Source organism: Leiobunum rupestre, chromosome 4 (genome assembly GCF_980474605.1).
Source record: "Leiobunum rupestre chromosome 4, qqLeiRupe1.1.hap1, whole genome shotgun sequence".
Classification (NCBI taxonomy): Eukaryota; Metazoa; Arthropoda; class Arachnida; order Opiliones; family Sclerosomatidae; genus Leiobunum; species Leiobunum rupestre.
In genome coordinates this window covers 34,283,082-34,300,147 of record NC_143387.1, presented here as the reverse complement: position 1 = coordinate 34,300,147, position 17,066 = coordinate 34,283,082, and the positions used below count along the sequence as shown (strand labels likewise).

The 17,066-nt window shown below is 39.8% G+C and overlaps 2 protein-coding genes and 1 long non-coding RNA gene across 8 annotated transcripts; 2 read left to right on the top strand and 1 right to left on the bottom strand.

The window, feature by feature from the left end:
• The first annotated feature begins 581 nt into the window (after positions 1 to 581).
• On the top strand, positions 582 to 1,998 carry LOC149947517 (polymerase delta-interacting protein 2-like). Its single transcript, XM_090172161.1, has 2 exons — positions 582 to 1,549; positions 1,610 to 1,998. The coding sequence occupies exons 1-2, from the start codon at positions 675 to 677 to the stop codon at positions 1,752 to 1,754; spliced, it is 1,020 nt and encodes a 339-aa protein (XP_090028287.1). The 5' UTR covers positions 582 to 674; the 3' UTR covers positions 1,755 to 1,998.
• A 474-nt stretch (positions 1,999 to 2,472) lies between these two features.
• On the bottom strand, positions 2,473 to 3,375 carry LOC149947516 (uncharacterized). 2 transcript variants are annotated; one of them, XR_016480370.1, is made up of 2 exons: positions 3,326 to 3,375; positions 2,473 to 3,230 (listed from the first exon to the last, which is right to left on the bottom strand). It is a non-coding gene; the product is annotated as an uncharacterized LOC149947516 (long non-coding RNA). The 2 variants fall into 2 exon arrangements; XR_016480371.1 differs by having other exon boundaries at positions 3,287 to 3,355.
• Positions 3,376 to 5,510: 2,135 nt separating this feature from the next.
• On the top strand, positions 5,511 to 17,059 carry olf186-M (Ki-ras-induced actin-interacting protein-IP3R-interacting domain olf186-M). Of its 5 annotated transcripts, XR_016480480.1 has the most exons (19): positions 5,511 to 5,550; positions 6,524 to 7,711; positions 7,811 to 7,889; positions 8,159 to 8,206; positions 8,277 to 8,401; positions 8,475 to 8,523; positions 8,742 to 8,867; positions 8,950 to 9,170; positions 12,418 to 12,822; positions 13,236 to 13,582; positions 13,654 to 13,711; positions 13,771 to 13,832; positions 13,892 to 14,436; positions 14,496 to 14,670; positions 14,725 to 14,855; positions 14,916 to 15,072; positions 15,146 to 15,346; positions 16,001 to 16,119; positions 16,186 to 17,059. XR_016480480.1 is itself a non-coding variant. In XM_090172705.1 (18 exons), exons 1-18 carry the CDS (start codon positions 5,526 to 5,528, stop codon positions 16,264 to 16,266), a joined length of 4,020 nt encoding a protein of 1,339 aa, XP_090028831.1. In that variant the 5' UTR covers positions 5,511 to 5,525; the 3' UTR covers positions 16,267 to 17,059. The 5 variants fall into 5 exon arrangements, 4 of the variants coding, with proteins under 4 accessions (XP_090028831.1, XP_090028830.1, XP_090028832.1 ...); XM_090172705.1 differs by lacking the exon at positions 16,001 to 16,119 and having other exon boundaries at positions 13,239 to 13,582; XM_090172704.1 differs by lacking the exon at positions 16,001 to 16,119.
• The last annotated feature ends 7 nt before the right edge of the window (positions 17,060 to 17,066 follow it).

Here is a 17,066-nt window from a genome sequence, read left to right as displayed (position 1 = left end):
AGAAATCCAGTGAATAGGGAAATAAAAATTGATAGAAACCTTGAACTAATAAACTACTCATCTCCTATTTTTTGATATTATTTCGAATTATTATTTAAACTGGTCACCTTCTATTTTTAGGTATTATTTCGAATTAATAAACTGGACACGGTGACCAGTGATCCCCAAAATTTTGAATAAATAAACTGGTCTGAGCAATTAAAAAACTGGTCTTTGACCACTTGACCACCGTTATTTCCAAGGCTGGCCTACTGCCCTACAGAGTCTTACTCGAAGCACGGCCAACTTCGATCTCTCGCGCTTCAGTGGCCATCTCATTCGTTGACGTTTCTGTGTTAACCTATGAGCAAAAAATGTGTATGACGTCAGCGCCCCTAGTGTATTATTATTTTTAGTATAGTTTTTACATTGAAGTCAATATAACAACCGAGCGTGGCGCTGAACTCCAACACGTTATAGTACAGTTTATAGGGGGAAAATCCTTGCGCGTGATCAAAGTTGGCCGTGCTCGAAGTAACAGTCGCGCTTTCCAGTCCGGCACCATAAATGTTCTGTTATTAGTCTATGACTTAAGTGAAACCAAGGCTTATTTCTAAAATTAGTAAGGTAAGAGTACCGGTCACTAAGTGGTAACAGTTGCACTATCGGTTGCGATTGTAATTTTCAAGTATAAAATGAATATAACCAAAACTCTCGGTAAGAGAAGAATAATATATAACGTCCAAGCTTATTGTAATCAAAATTCAAGAGCCACTTATACTACAACACGACTTGCAGAAGTTGGAAAACTTGAAGCTCCTAAATCAGAAGGCAAATATGACACTGGTCAATTGTTCCTGCATAAGGTTTTTGGGTATAGAGGAATAACTTTATTTCCATGGATGGCAAGAGTTTATGATCGTGATGTTCCTAACAAGAAGGAAACTCGCCCCAATGATGAAAATGGGTCTAATTACAATCACGTTGGAAGGGAAGTTAAAGGACATACACACACGTACTATCAAGTTTTGATAGATTCTCGCGACTGTCCATTTGTTAGAACTCAAACAGAAGCAGTAACATTTCTGGGAAATCAAGATAACAGTCGTTTTTTATATGCAATTCCTGGTTTGGATTATGTAGCTCATGAAGATGTTCTACCTTACACAAGCACTGAAAATCAACCTATTCAACATGAACTTTTTGAAAAGTTCTTAATGTTGGATCCAGATAAAGATCCACCTTTCGCACCGAGAGAAACTCTGAAAGCTTGGCAAGAGAAAAATCATCCGTGGCTTGAGTTATCTGATGTACATAAAGAAACAACAGAAAACATAAGAGTTACTGTTATTCCATTTTACATGGGTTGCAGAGCAGCCCAAAATGCTACAGTGTTTTGGTGGAGGTATTGTATTCGTATGGAAAATTTAGGTGAAATGGCAGTACAACTTCGAGAAAGGCATTGGAGAATTTTTAGCCTCTCTGGAACATTGGAAACTGTACGCGGTCGCGGTGTTGTTGGCCAAGAGCCTGTTTTATCAAAAGCACAACCAGCATTTCAATATAGCAGGTAAAAAAATAAAAAATAAAAAATTACTAAGGACTGACTAACAAAATAATTTTTTTTTAGCCATGTTAGTTTACAAGCTCCTAGTGGTCATATGTGGGGTACATTCAGAATGGAACGTGAAGATGGTTATACATTTGATTGTAGAATACCCCCCTTTTCTCTCGAAAGTAAACATGATCCTGCCATGTTCTCTGGGAATAATTAATCCCTTATTATTATATTTACAAATTCATTTGTAAAAATCTTTAATTAGTTCGTAATACATGGTTTTATTTGCCAGGTGTTTTTTAATTATTAAAAGAAATTAATCCATGATTGTAATACGAAGCTGTACGAGAGGTATGATCAACTTTAAATAAATGACCCTAGTCCAAAATGTGCAGGTCTAGTTTTTTATATTTTAAAAAGTAATAAGAGCCTTTTTTTTGATTTGTTGAAAGGACCCCTTGTACCTGCAATAAAAGCATATATAGCTAAAATTCAGCTTTTAAAATAAGGTTGTTAAACTATAGTTGTTATTTATGATGCAGAATAAACCGATCAGACACTATTTGAGTGGTCGCAGGCAGAGGGTTGTTCTGGGTGGTGTGATGTCGGGCTGGGAGGACATTGGTAGGGGTGTTCCGCAGGGTTCTGTCCTCTGACCTCTCCTCTTCAATGTCCTTATCAATTCTTTACCGGAAGCCTTGCTCATTGCGATCATTCTCCTCTTTGCTGACGACTCAAAGCTCTCTCATCGCCTTCGGACTATTTCTGATTGTCATGACCTTCAGTCGGACCTTGATAGGGTTGCCCTCTGGGCTAGGTCGCGCGGCCTTTCCTTTAATGAGGCAAAGTGCTCTGTCCTCCACCTGGGCCACAAGAACCTTAATTTTGTTTACACCTTAAATGGTACCCCACTTAATACTACTCTTTCGGAGCGGGATCTGGGTGTGCAGGTCGACCCTACCCTAAAATTCTCCAGTCATGCTAACAAAGTTGCCAAACGTGTCCGGGCGGTCTCTGGTTTAGTGCGGCGGAATCTATATTTTCAGTCGCCCCTTCTTGTTAAATCGCTTTATAACTCTTTGATCCTTCCAATTTCTGACTATTGCTCCCCAATTTGGACCCCGCATCTGACCACCGACCAGTTGGCACTGGAAAAGGCTAAAAATAAATTCACTAAATTAGCTACCAAATTTTCATCGCGACCTGCTCCTGCCCGATTAAAAGCCCTTAAATTACAACCTGTTTCAGTGCGTCACAAACTTAATAATCTGTGTCTGCTCCATAAATTTTTTAACAACAAATTAGATCTAGGTTTCTGATTATTTTTCGCTAGACACAGATAACCCCACTAGAGGTCATTCCCTTAAACTTAAGAAACCTCGTGCCAACACGGCTTTACGCCTTAATTGTTTTGCCCACTCAGTAATTAACGATTGGAATAAGCTCCCGCAGGATATTGTTGCAATAAACGACTATCATAAATTTAGAACTGCTGTAACAGACCACCTCGCATCCCATCCCTAGTCTGTATGTCTAACGTACCTGTAATTTTTTTTTTTTAATTATTTCATTTTTTATATAATTGTATGTATTTTCTTTTTTATTTTGTTACTTATTGGTAATTTACTATACTGTTTCTTTCTGTCAATGCCTGCGCATAAGCCGGATTCGGCTTGGTTGGCAAAGTTCCTTTCTAAATAAATAAATAAATAAATAAATAGGTTGGTAAAAATACACTAAACACTTCACTGTAAATTCCTTATATAGCAAGCGAAATTCTGTAATTACACTATCCAATCTGGACCATCTCTAGATTTATAATTCATTGCTGAACTACTACGTAGCAGACGACAGATTCTAGAATTTAGTTCCGCCATTAATCTAGGGATGGCACCACGTTTGTGGCTGCAAGCTAACTCAAGATCAAACTTCATAATATCATAAGTTTATAATATGGTCCCTCTGTGTGCATAAATGAATTGGCCAGAAGAACAAAATGAGGGTTCTTGAGCCAGTGCTATCTCTTATCATTCACAGAGTAAACGATGTAAAGAAATATATCTAAAATGAAACCAACAATTTTCTGAAATTCAATGTTTATGTGCTTTTTAAATTTTATTGGAAATAAGGTACAAATTATTATTAAAGGTAGTCTGGCAAAAAACAACCAACTGTATTATTAAACGTCGGGCCCTTCCATGGTAACCAAAGGATTAAAAAGTAACTATAATTATAGAAAATAAATGGAATAGCAACAGTAGTGAATGATGTCAGCTAACTTATATTACTTTAATATAAAAACTGTAGATGGCGCCAGCTCCTTGAGATCTAAGCAAAGACTAGTAATTCGAAATTTCTGGGCTATTTTTGCTAGTCTGTGCTATGGCGATATTGTTCATGGCCAAACGACACAGTTATCATTCTTTTCAGGGGAATAAATTGACCTTAACTTATATACATTATATTATTAGGTAAGGTGTTGCGCAAGACGGTCTCGAAGAATTTATTTTCTTCTTGAAATGGATTTCACATTAGTGTATCTTTAGTCTACTGTTGTTGAATTGTCTTCCTTTTCTGTGATGCAGTATGAGTAAGCCTTGGTTATTCTGAATTACCCGGGTTAAATTAGCTATATAGGAATTTAGGTAAGTTTTGAACTTTATTATAAACAGTTATTAATGGTTAGTAATTATTTCTTAGGGCAAGTTTTTCTTTAGTGTTTGGGTTACTTTCACTATTTGAGGCAATGATTTATATCTTAAGTTATCCTAATGGACCCATTTTATTATTTTACAAAAGTTACTTCTGGTTTACAATTAGTAGTAAGTAGTAACTGTTACTATAACAGGAGCTACTTAGCAAAGTTTGGGGTAATTAATAGATGTAATATTTCAAATAACTATAGTATGGAGGGATATTTTGTAGGGATTTATCCATTTCTTGTGACTTTAATTGAAACCGTTTATTATTTTGCATTAACTTTGCCATATAATTAACTAAGGCTTCATAAGCTCTTTCCCTGTAGTGAACGAAGTGGAAAAAACTAATGTCCTTCACCTGAAAAGGGTGTATTATTTTTATTGCAAATAAGTTGAGTATTGTTTACTTGCGCCTTCCACATTTCTCCTTTTTAATATTTGCTGTTAGATATTGCATGTGCGTAAAAACTGACAACTGATGATACAATGGTAGAAACAGTTTGACGGTTTTACAGTCTGTGGTGAGTGAGAGGGCTTAGTTTTTCTCACGGAGAAGATAACTTACGAGGTTATCGAATGATTTAATCAAGATTAAATTTATTAATATTACCTATTATATTATATTTAATTTTTATAAATTGAATAGTTGATCTACATAAGCAAGAGTTTAAATCAAACTTGTAGTTTTGATGAAATGATCAATTAATCATGATTAAATTATTAATAATGGTGATTATTGTGACACCATATAAGGAAAGAGATTCGCTTAGTAAATTGGTTGTTTCCATGAATACCAAGCAGTAACGCACGATTGATGCCCCCTTTTTTGATAGTTCACAAAATTTTTATTTTTGGCCAAGTAACTCCTGAAATCCGAGGCCTTAGAAAATCAGAAGAATACATTTTTAATCAAGGCTGCTTTTGCACTCTCCTTTCAAAATGGATACTGAAAAATAATTAACTTCCGTCCCAACGCCACTGACATTAGACAACCGAGGCCATGATTTAACAGGCTTTGAACGTTCAATTTTGGAAGGATTTGATTGTGTTAGATTTTCATCCCGAACCCCAGCTGTAATGTCCATTAAAGCCTTTTTTTTATTAATTATTCTAACGGGAAAGGAGGGTACAACGTAATTTGGTGGCACGGCAGGCATATTTGCGAATGAGAGCAATGTAACAACTTGGAGATGTTTTTAAAGAATATCTTTGGTGTATTGGATGGTCCTCTACCAACCTTCATGCTCTACTACCAAATCGTCTACTTTCTCGTTTCTTGCATCTTTGCCATGAGTACTACTAATATTGCAAGAGGTATTTTAATTTCAACCCGCCCTGCAAGTAGAAAAATATGGTTTCTATGGGAAGACTCTCGTTTCTCCAAACCGGTCTTTGAGGAAAATAAAAGATGTTTTATGTAAATTTTTGGTTTTATTAAAATATTTCTCTTTTCTAAAATTAATATGTTTTCATATTTTAGGTCTTCCCGTCAGCCTTTGTATAAAATAATTTGCATAATTGGCACATACGATTTTTCCTAGTTACTTACGCGTGTTATTAAAGGTGAAAACTAAATAATCACGTTTTTGAGTTAGTGATAGTTATTAGCGATGATTTCGGTGATGGGTGACTAATTACCATTTAACGCCAACCGTCAAATCAAACGAGAGTCTTCCTATCAAACGTACGAGTACGCTGCCCTTATTCCCCCAGTAGCGAATAGTACTGGTACCACAAATGCCAGTCCTAATTTAGTTGTGGATACCTTAGCATTTGTCTTGAGTTAATGATCGTTCTTAAAGGGCAGCGTTTGCTATTACAGACGAAAATGCTTATTTTTAGAACCCCGATTGCTTTTTTGAGCTGTGTGATGCTTTATTTTTGCAACTGGCGCACATAATTGGTTAGTAAATTTTTCGAAGAATTTATCAATCTTTTAATTTTTTTTGTTACGTGCGCTAAGAAACGTTTTTCCCGCCGAAATCTCGGAGGCAATATAAAGTTAAGAAGCGAATTCGTATATAAAAGTTACAAAATTATATACAATTGACTTTACCTCTACGGTGGGAAACGAATGTTTTTTACGCGTAGTTTTATGATTTTTATGGCACGAATCTGGTAGCGAAGCTTGAAAGCTCGTTTTGGCGAGTATTTTTTATTTATCTTATCTCTAATCGTTTGTTTTATTTGCTGGTGTAAACCTAAATAGTTTACTTTCGTATTTAGGCGCGCTTTTGTCAGTCACGGAGATTTCGTTACAGAGGCGCTTTTTTTTACCTCCATACAGATGCGGTGGAATTCGTATCTACCAGCCCAAAAACACTCGTCGGAGAAGAGCAGCCCGCGCCGAAAGACGTCGGTGATGCGCCTGAAAAGTGGCCGCCTAAACGCGAAGAGACTCGAAATGATTGTGGTAGTCCCAAAACTAGCCCTAGATTAGCGGCTCGTCAAAAACTGACCAGTTCCATCTCGGCTATCAAACGCGGGGCTTCCGCCCTCGGCACCAGCGTCAGCGATTTGACCAAAGCCGCGAACGCTTCCGTCAACGAGAAACTCCCCGGCGCCAAGAGGAGGCCATCTCTGCCAGATTTTCAAACGAAACTCACGAAACGTCTCAATTTTCAATTTAAAGCCGCTAAAAACGCATTTTCCAGAAGTTCAGTACCCGCAACGAAAAGTCCCCGGCAAAACGTACTCGCGACTAAGGAAAAAACTCTCGGTGATAAGACCACGCGCGATTTGCCCAAAAGTAAAACTTCGGTTCGACAGCGACGCGATCCTTCTAAAGAAGCTTCCAGCGATAAACCCGGAACGTTTTTAAAAGTTAGTTGCAAAAACGGAACGAGCGGCGGTGGCTCGGCTGCTCTACGGAATGATGGCGCCATTCGGCGGAAAGACGTCGTTTCGCTTCCCAGCGACTTTTCTTACGGGCCACCTCCCAGTCCCCGACATCGAGTGACGCCGGGTCGTTCCGCCAACCGAGATGTCAAGTCAGACACGGAATTGTACGGTAGCGTTCACCTGAAGGCCGTCCTCAACGTCCTACGGAGCGACGTATCCGCCGAAGAAAAACTAGTCGCGATTAAAAAGAGTAAAGACTATTGGGAGAAAATTGGGACGGTGACCGAAGAAGTTCCGTGTCTGTGGGACAGCCCGACAAAAATGAGTTCGCCCGCTAATCATCATCGTAACGAAGGCAAACCTATCGCTCCCCCCATCGTCATTCAAAGCTCGTCGTGCGATGTCGAAGACGAAGTTTCCGACGGCCAACCGCGCGTCACCAAGATCACGCTCAGTCCGGACACGAGCGAGGCCGAGCAGTGCATCTCGTCCATCGTGCAACAAGTCTCTCTGGAAGTCAACCCGGGTGTCCTGGTCGACGGCTTGGACGACAACGATTCGAACAGACCCGTCAATTTTAAAACGCCGAAGAACAGTCTCATCCTCAATGTCGACGCCAATGATTTAGCATTGAGTATGTGTCGTCATTGTTAATGACTGCGCGCTCTTTTTTTAATTAAGTTTTCGCTTTCATTTACACGTTCATTAAATCGTGTGGTTTTGTCGTAACTAGGTCAATGTTCCCAGCCGCCCAAATCTCCCGTAACCGTGCAGGACTGGGTGAATTCCATTGACTTGAACGGGGAACAAAGGTAAGCCGAAAAAAAATTATTACTTTATTCAAATTTCATCGCTTATAGGCAGCTACTATTAAACTATATTTTCTTATTTGATTTGGTTTTAATCGACACTCGAATTGGGACATATTATTCATTAATCATTACTAAATGTTTGTTTTCCAACTATCGTAACGGTTAAATTTTATTGTTGAAATTATTTTTATGGTTTAATAAAAGCGCGAGTGAGGCGGCCCTGGTTATTAGCCAGAGAGATCTAAGGTGAATTTTAACGATTTGTTTAGAAATGAACTTCTCAGGACCCGAAGTACCGATTCCCGCAACGCAGTCGTGTATAGATTTACTTAATTAAAAACGTAGTTTTCGCTCTTAAGCCGAAGTGTCCCATTTTCTTTCGCGTAGACTGGAGAGCGAAGGCGTCCAACCTCCCGAGCGCAGTTCCGTCAGTCACGACAGCGGCTATCACAGCCACGGCGACGCTCTGGTCAGCTCCTTCGTCGAGGACAACCTTAACTTGGGCGCGGAAGGTAATCCGTCGAAAACCCACCGTCACGAAATAACCACTGTAATTTACGCGCGATTTATTTTAAATATTTTTAGCGAGAAATATCGATGGAGTCGTAGACGTTTCCATACCAGAAATACCCAGGTGAATTTCAATGACGCGGGTACACCCGTGAGAAAAAAGTAGTCGCGGTTGGCGCGCCCATTTGGTGACGTTTTTTTTACGAATCCCGCTACGCCATAACCCACTAGCGGTCGCTTATAATAAAAAATAACTTTTCATTGTTTTCATTTCTCATTGGCGTTTCGTACAACGAGCGAGTCGCCCAATTTAATCGTAGTTTTTTCTTTTTGGGTCTCCAGCCCGTCTCAACGCAAAGAGTCTCTCTCTCCGGGCGGACACCACGTGTCTTTAACGGACTTTCGCATGAAACAGAGCAGTTTCAATTCAGAAACGTCGACTTTTTCAACCGTTTCGAGTTTGTCCAGGTGCGGCTTTGATTTGAAATCGCCTATATCCGGCAACCCCCGCTTATTGATCTTTCCGGGTGTTTTTGTTGCTCTTTCACAGCGTCGAATCTCTCCTCGAAGCCAGACGCGAAGACCCGGAGGAAATTTTATTAGCGTTGGGTTTTGGAAGCGCCGCTCAAGATCCATTAGCGCGAATTCCTCAGAGATTTTTATCGCAGCCGTCGTCGGCGCGTGGCGTTGATTTGTTGACGTTTCTACGCAAGCAAGAAGAGGAGTTCCAAAAACAAGAATGCAGCTGTTTGGGATACCGCGGACTCGCAGGTCAGTTCTCGTTCGACCTCCTTTTTTATTATTTTGGTTTTATTTTTTGTTCGTTGTAAAGTATATATATATACACGATTTTTGAGAAAAAAACACTGTTGTTGTTTTTACACACTTTTAAGAAGCGGTGATTTGCAGTGAACACTTTTGTTTATTTATTTTTTACTATCGTTGATCGCGTTGGATGTTGTGATTAACCAGTGCATGATTATGTCGCACCTGGAAATTTGTAGTAGAATTTTCTTTTGCCATATACGAAAAAAGACAAGGTTGCAAATTTCTATTTCGGGGGTTTTCCCCCGACCCCCAGTTTCAGATTACATGTATTTTCCGACCGTGACGGACGCCGGTTGGGACTCGAAATCCGGCTACGCCCGCTGGTGGACAGGAACCAAGCGGAAGTCTTCCAGCGTGAGATTAGACAACGCGCAAGCGGTGGCCAGCAAGAACCTTAAGAGCCTCGTGACGCGCAAGGTACCCGAGATCGCCATCACGTCGGTCGAGACTGTTTCGGACGGCGGCGGCCTCTATCGAACCGACATAGTCAATTGTAACGGTATCGGGGGCGTGTCGGCGGGCGGTGGCCAGCCGCTGGACACGCCTCTCGCCGTCTTGGCGGAGAACGCCTTGCAGCGATCGGGCACGCCCAAACTTCCCGAATGGTGGGAGAGAGTGAACGAAACGGACGATGTGCTATTTGGGACGTCCAGTAGTTGCAGCTTCTCGTCTTCCGACACGGCCATCACCGTGGGATCGCAGTGTTTTAGGAAGAATATCCTTCGTTCGAGCCTGGTTTAGTCCTTCCCCACACGCCACCTATTTTTGTAGTTTGTAGTTCCATTATTGAAGAGAAACGGTTTCTAAAACACATTCCAGTAGACTCGTTAATATTAGGATAGTATAGCTGTTGTCGTACAATGTTTGGTCGTCCTTGCCACGTGACATTCCCAACGGACTTGAACAGTATTGACAAACAGGTTACGTATTAGAAAATATTTTTTGCTTACCATTCAAAATTAGTTGAAGCGTGTAATGGTAATTTTCCGACGTCAAAAGCCGTCATTTCTCTCGCGTCAGCGTTACTCGATTTCCTATCTATAGGCTGCCCCAATTACGCTCTTACACCGATGGTCATTGTTCTAACGCTGATAAGCGACTTTAAAATGATAGCAAATGCTCTTAATTTACGTTACGTAAATCTCCGGAAATAAGACGCGTCGTTTTGACCATCCGTGAACTTTTTAGCTTCGTTGGTGAACCTTGACAAAGCGAAATAATACGGCCATATATCAAAAATTATCACTACCATTTTTAGCGTAGCGATAGTAGCCGGAATTTATATAGATCTGCACTAGGAATTCGTACGATTTCGTTGCGGTATAAAATGTGATACATTTGCAAAATAGCAAGCTCTAACGGCTTTAAAAAATGGGATTGGGGGCCTCGCGTTATTCTACAGTGCTAGTTTTATTTTCTTTGATCATTTAATTATTTTACTTTGAAATACCCTATTCGTCTATGCGCACTGACATCGGAAAATAACATTACACGCCTTAAGCCTGTTAGGTAGAAAGTTTTAGCCAATGAACGATGCTATAGTTAAATTCAAGTGGATCCACTAATGACAGCCTTAACTATTGGCCTACTGCTACGAGTAGCCTTAAAATACTCCACTATTTGGAAGGGTTTTTGGACAATATACAGAAAATATTTCAAAATTTTTAAATTATTCGTAAAAAAATATATATATAAACGGTAATAAGGAGGTATTCAACTGGCAAATGAGATTTAAAATTATTTAAGATTCGGTGTTATTAGAGGCTTTTTCATCTTTACAATTTTCACAGATTTCTAAAAAAAACGTGACCGTCTTGTCAGTAAATTGGTACCTCTTTTTCCCGATATGGATGATTACGTTAGTTAATGCTTTAGAAATTTTGCTAATCTCAAATTTATGAATTATTTCTACGGATTAATTATTTCCCGGTACTGTGATTCTTGGGAAAAAATATTTTTTCATGTTTTTTTTTAAATTACCAGTGCCATTTTTTATTTATAACGTTGCGCGCCATATACACATACATATCGACATCACGCACATATCAGGGTAATATCAGAGCTTCCACGCTTTCTGAAGAAAAAAAACAAGCTTAGGATGTATATGAAAGTTTTATAATTGAATTCGCGAGCCTTACCATACCCCGTTTATTAGCTTCAGAAACGTTCCCCAAAAACATGCTTTTAATGACACGTAAACTTAGCAATTCTGAAAGGCAATAGTTGAAACGATAAAGAAACAACGTGTTTCGAAATTAGCTCTCAAATACCTACGATTGTACAAGATTTAGGTTTGCCATATTTTTCTTGAGAATGATACGTACACGTTCTCGCGAGATTATTTTAAAAGAAATTATTTAACTCGATAATTTAATTTAAGCTTATTTTATACGGTAGCTTTGTATCATAAGTGTATAAATATTTGTTACATTTTTACCGGTAACCTTTATAAATATATATCTATCTATCGTGCCTGTGATAAAGAAAGAAAATGAAAATGTCGCTAAAACCACGTTTGGAAATATTTTTGGCTCTGTGATACGCCATATATATATAACGCTTTTCGACAATATGACATACTACCCTTAAGTGCCCATATCCCGCTAATATAAACGTGACAAACTGTGTTTAAAAGTGAATTTTAACTATAGTTTTTCAAGTATTGCCCAAGTTACTCCCAAAATGTTGTTAATTTTTGAAATTTTATTGAACAAATAAACCACGATTAGATTCTTTGTCGCGCTGTTGTTTGAACAAAAAACGCGTGATCGAGTTGTCCTAGGCTAATTGCAAACCATTTCACTATACAATTATCCGACATCAATATTTGATGTCGGATAAAGGAAATTCAGTTCCTAATTTAACTCCTCCGCGTATTCATACGAAAACATACGTAGCTTCGAACGAATTGGTGGTTTGTTCCAATATGATGAAGGATACATTTTTAAGTGATACATCAAATATTGTTAATGTCTAACTAGTCCGAAGAAGGTCTAGTTGTACTATTTCCATGGACCAAATAAATATTCTCAACTTTATCGGCGATTTATATAAAGCTAAAATACGTTTCTCTCGCGGTGAAATTTAATTTCACCGTATTTCTTGAACTTTTATTTTGGCTTACGGATGATTTTATTTTTTGCCATTGCACGCAAACCTTTTTTGTTTTTGCCAAATCTCTTCGACGTAGCCATGTCCCCGAGTGACAACAAGCAACCGTCGGCCATCGCCACCAAAATCATCGAGAAACTCGGCGAGAAAAGCAGGAGCATCGTCGTCGGAGCGGCCACTGGCGGTACCGGCTCGATATCCTCGTCCAACATGAGTCCCGTCACTTCGAAACCACGTTCCTTCGCCAGCGCCGTCCTGGCCGCCACCGCTTTCAAGCACGGGAAAGTCCTGAAGAGGTCCGACAGCATCTTGGACCCGGCTAACCGAGAGTTCTTGTTGAAACAAGGCGCCGAAAATTCCTCTCTGAAGCATAAGAAAGTCATTCTGGGATCTCACACTTTCAAGTTCGACCCGGAAGGTGACTTGGTTCAAACGTCCCCCGAAAATTCCGCCGCGCCCTCATCGCCGAGCTCGCCGCTCAATGGTACCGTGACCTTACTTTCGTTATTTCTTCTCGATACGAGACACTATGAATTTGTGGCGTAAGAACACGCCATTAACGCGATGTAATGGATAGCGTCTCGTCTCTTTCATTTAAAAAGAAATGATAGCGTAATGTGAGAATGACTATATCGAGACGTCTTAGCGTCGCCCCCGATCTTTCTCACGCTCGAATAGTAAGCTCCTCCCCCTGAAAAAAATAAAATATCGCGGTTTCTCATTGGTTCTCTTTTTTTTTACGTGGTTAAAGAATACGCCGGCACCTCGCCCTTTCGAACCGGGGGCAAAATTCGACCGTGATGTTCTCGGATCGTTTCGACATAGTCATTTTCCCGACAGTATAAATAAATGCATTCTTGGTAATATGATACGCTTCGCTTTTAACCTCTACTTAAGAAGCGGAATCTCCGCGAGCTCGAAATCACAGACTGAAGGAAGTGTTTAAACGGCTTCACCTCGAAAGGAGCCTCCGAGAACAGGAAGACAACGCCAAAAAATTGCATCGTTCGAAAAGTTCCATGGTCGAAAAGAAGAGCCTGTCGCACTCTGAGGGGAAGATGCACTTAAGCCTTCAAGAACCGTCGGAAAGTGACCGCAGAAATCGACCCGCGCTGGTCCGACAGTTGAAAATCGAAGACTTCGTTAGCGACGACGCCAAAACGACGAATTCAAACGCGAACTGCCCGTTTCCGGACGCCGAAAAAGGCAAATTAGAAAACAAAGAATCTTTTGAACTCGAAGAGGTATAAATTGAATTTCGTCGTGGTTTCATTAGTCCACGAGTGCTCTTTCTAATTAACTTATTCGTTTGTAGATTACGGCGGATCAAAGCGGTAGTCCTAGTTTTTTCCAATCGCCATTAACCGTTGAAGGTACTTAACTATCAAACGTAACTTTACGAGAAATAGTAATAAAATTATAAATTTTCTAGGAAGTTTATCGGAAAGCAGTGGCTTTGAAGATGGACATTTATGTTCGCCACCTGGAAAAAACGTACGATATATATTTCGAAAGTAATTGTCCGACTATTTATTTTGTTCCTCGAATGAAAGGATTTCTCCTCGTTGGAAGAGAACGCGACGATAGAGACGTCACTGTCACGAATCCCTCCGGTCGAAGTGACTTGGTGCGAGCGGGACGACACCGGGAACGCGTCTTCGCCCCCGCTGTCGCCGAATTTCAGCCAACGAAGCCGATATTCGGACCCCATGATATCGCTGAACAACCTACGTCCGCCGAGCGACCATTGGTCTAGTGCCAGTTCGAATCAGCTGTCGCCGTCTTCTACTATGTCCAGGAACAGTTCCTCGGGAACTATTACCGACGGAAACCATTCCTCGAACTCCTCGGTTTCTCAGTTTGAGAAAGTGAATAGACGGAAGGGGTCGTACCCTCAGCCGACTCCTCGCAAATGGGTGCCGATTACCGGAGAAACCGCCGCCAATACCTTAGAAAAGCATTTTCAGTGGACCAAAACGGATCCTCTGTCGAAACGATTGTCCTCGAGCCAAACTACTTTAATAAACTGCGACGCCGCGCCTAGTGACGCTTCCGACTACGCCGGAAACTCATCCGCGGTCACGCTCGACAAAAAAGCGTTAGTCTCCTTCGTAATAAGTCCGTTCTTATTTGGTGGTACTTAAGATTTCGTTTTAGTTCCAGGAACAAAAGCGCCAATGACGTCTCGTGCCAGGTAAGTTTCGAAGACTTAAGCGGAGCCGAAGCCTTCGGTTCGAAACAACGGCGAGCTACTTGGTGCACCGTATCCTCGACTTCACCGCGGACAGTACTCTCGCGAAACGCGAAATTGGCGCAAGAAGACTTATTAGCGGTAATTGTCCTTCTTTAATTTTCGTATTTCCGCTGAAATTGCGTCCATTTTCAGAAGAACCAAGCGTTGGTGGAGCTGAAACATATGAAATTGGCGCTGGAGCAGTATCGCCTTCAGAGTCAACAGTTGGAATCTTCGTCTCTCCGCTTTCTTCGCCTGTATCCGTTCCTTTCGTCCGATCAAATGTACGTTTCACTCTTTAAGTTTTTAAACGTATCGTTTTACTTATCTTTCAATCGCGACAGTTCTAGTCTCGAGAGCGTCCACCGACTGCGGCTAGAAATCTTCAGGGAAATTGGCCGGATGGAAGAATTATTGAGCCAGCAAATCAGCTTGGTAAAGGCCAACAGTTCATCCGATTACGAAGCCCTCAATTTTAGGTTTAGTCAAGCCATTGACCAGGTATTTCAACGCGTTATTTTCTTTGGAGTTGACCACTCTTTAATGTAACGAGAATTGTTTTCTCTGACGGTAGATGTCGGTTTTGCTCCGGGAACAAGCGTCTCTTTGTCAACTACTGGAGGAAATTGCGTCGTCGTCGGACCAGAAGAAGGTCGCTGGAACGACGGATCAAACTACGATGGAGTACATGACGAACGAGCTCTCTCTACTTCGGCAGCAATTGCAACTGGATCAGCAGTCACAACAAGTCCAGTTTCAGAGGTTGATTCAAGAGGTCAGAGATTTTACTAACTAGCGCTACTACGCACTCTTTTTTCGCCTGGTGTGCACGCGCCCATAATCACACTGCCAAAAAGCTGAAAGCGCTTCAACGAGCTGGCGCTTTTAAATACACGTATACGCTAAGGTCTCATGGTCGCCGGAAGTTCCGATATGCTAGATGTGACTCTTTGAACATCAAAGCAGACAACGTTAATTCCGCAAGTAGCGTAATACTAAGAAGTATGGCTCTTTCAGCCCTTGTTAATATTTTGGCCACTAATGAATCAGTAGAAGAATTAGATTTTTTAAAATATTTTTTTGAGTCACCAGGGTGTAGTAAACAATTCGGCCTAATGTCATATTTATTTTTGTACTTCTGCTAATACTTTATTAGTCCCAGAATTACTCAAATGCTGTTTGATACTTCTACAAATTAATATTAAACTCTATTAAAGTTTGGTACATCGCAAACGACGCGAATATTACGTAACGTTTTCTGAGCTGATTTTCAAAGTACCCGTATCGAACTTTTGGTAATTAGCTCCATTTTCGTACACGTTTATGTAACGTGTGTATTGGTGTATCAATGCTGCGCTATTTCGGTGCATTTTTTTTTGCCTTATTGCGGAAAAGTGGTTTATTTGAATGTTAAATGCAATTTTTGCAGCTTAAAGGCAACTTGCACTTGGTTTGGCCGTCAAATTCCGCAAACTTTGACACTTGATTTAGGCCGCTTTTTTGTGCATGACAATCTCGCACATTTTCGCACTTTTAAACGTAGCACAGGTAAAATTGCCGAAAACCCGCCATCTTGTTACGAATTGGCTAAATGATAAGCGATCGTTATTGCAGGCGAAAAATGAAATACTCGAAAGCGTTATGCAGATTTTCAAAAATCGTGGAAGTTTAGAAGCGACTGAAAGTGAGCTATAAAAATGGCCATTTATGCACCCAAAGAATGCTCTCAAAAGAAAAAAAGTAGCGAGAAACGTTTTGCTTATAAATTATTGTCAATGCAATCTAATAGGGCTACTTATATTAAAAATTAGTTTGTATCTTACATTTTTCAAAGTATCCCGCGCGTGTGTAGCGTTAAACAAATTAAGAATGCTAACTTAATACGATGTTAAAAACAGTATTTTTGCATGGTGCTAAAGCTGTTTCAGAGTCTCTATACCATTGTACATTTTGCCCATTCTCCTAATTCGAGTGTCCATAGGAAATGTGCCATTTCTAAACAAGTTGTAGTTCCTGGCACGCGCGAGAGACTTACGGACTTTCCTTCTCTCTTAAATTGATATTTTTGATATCGAAATACGCATATATAGCAATTTTTTTATATATACAGTCAGATATTTTTTAGATAATGTACATACGTATAAAATTTAAAGATAGTTCGGTATTTAAAGTATATTAAATTAGGTGTAATTATATTTTTTTAATACATTTAAATATTTTTTTGATTATGAAAGATTTTTTTGTAGAACAAAAGCAATATTTCTCAATTTTTACAAAATAAATCGGAAACTGAAAAGAATGTACGTTTTATTTTCTTAAACTATTAAAACTAGCGTAATGGAGTCGAGTTCTCGTTAGTGTTGTCAAACAAATATCGCGGAACGAAAATTTTATAATACTATACAATAAAGCCACAATTGCAATAAAAATATTTTAAGTGTATATTTATGTTTATTTTAGTATTAAAAAGTATTTTATATTGTTAAAAGTTGTTG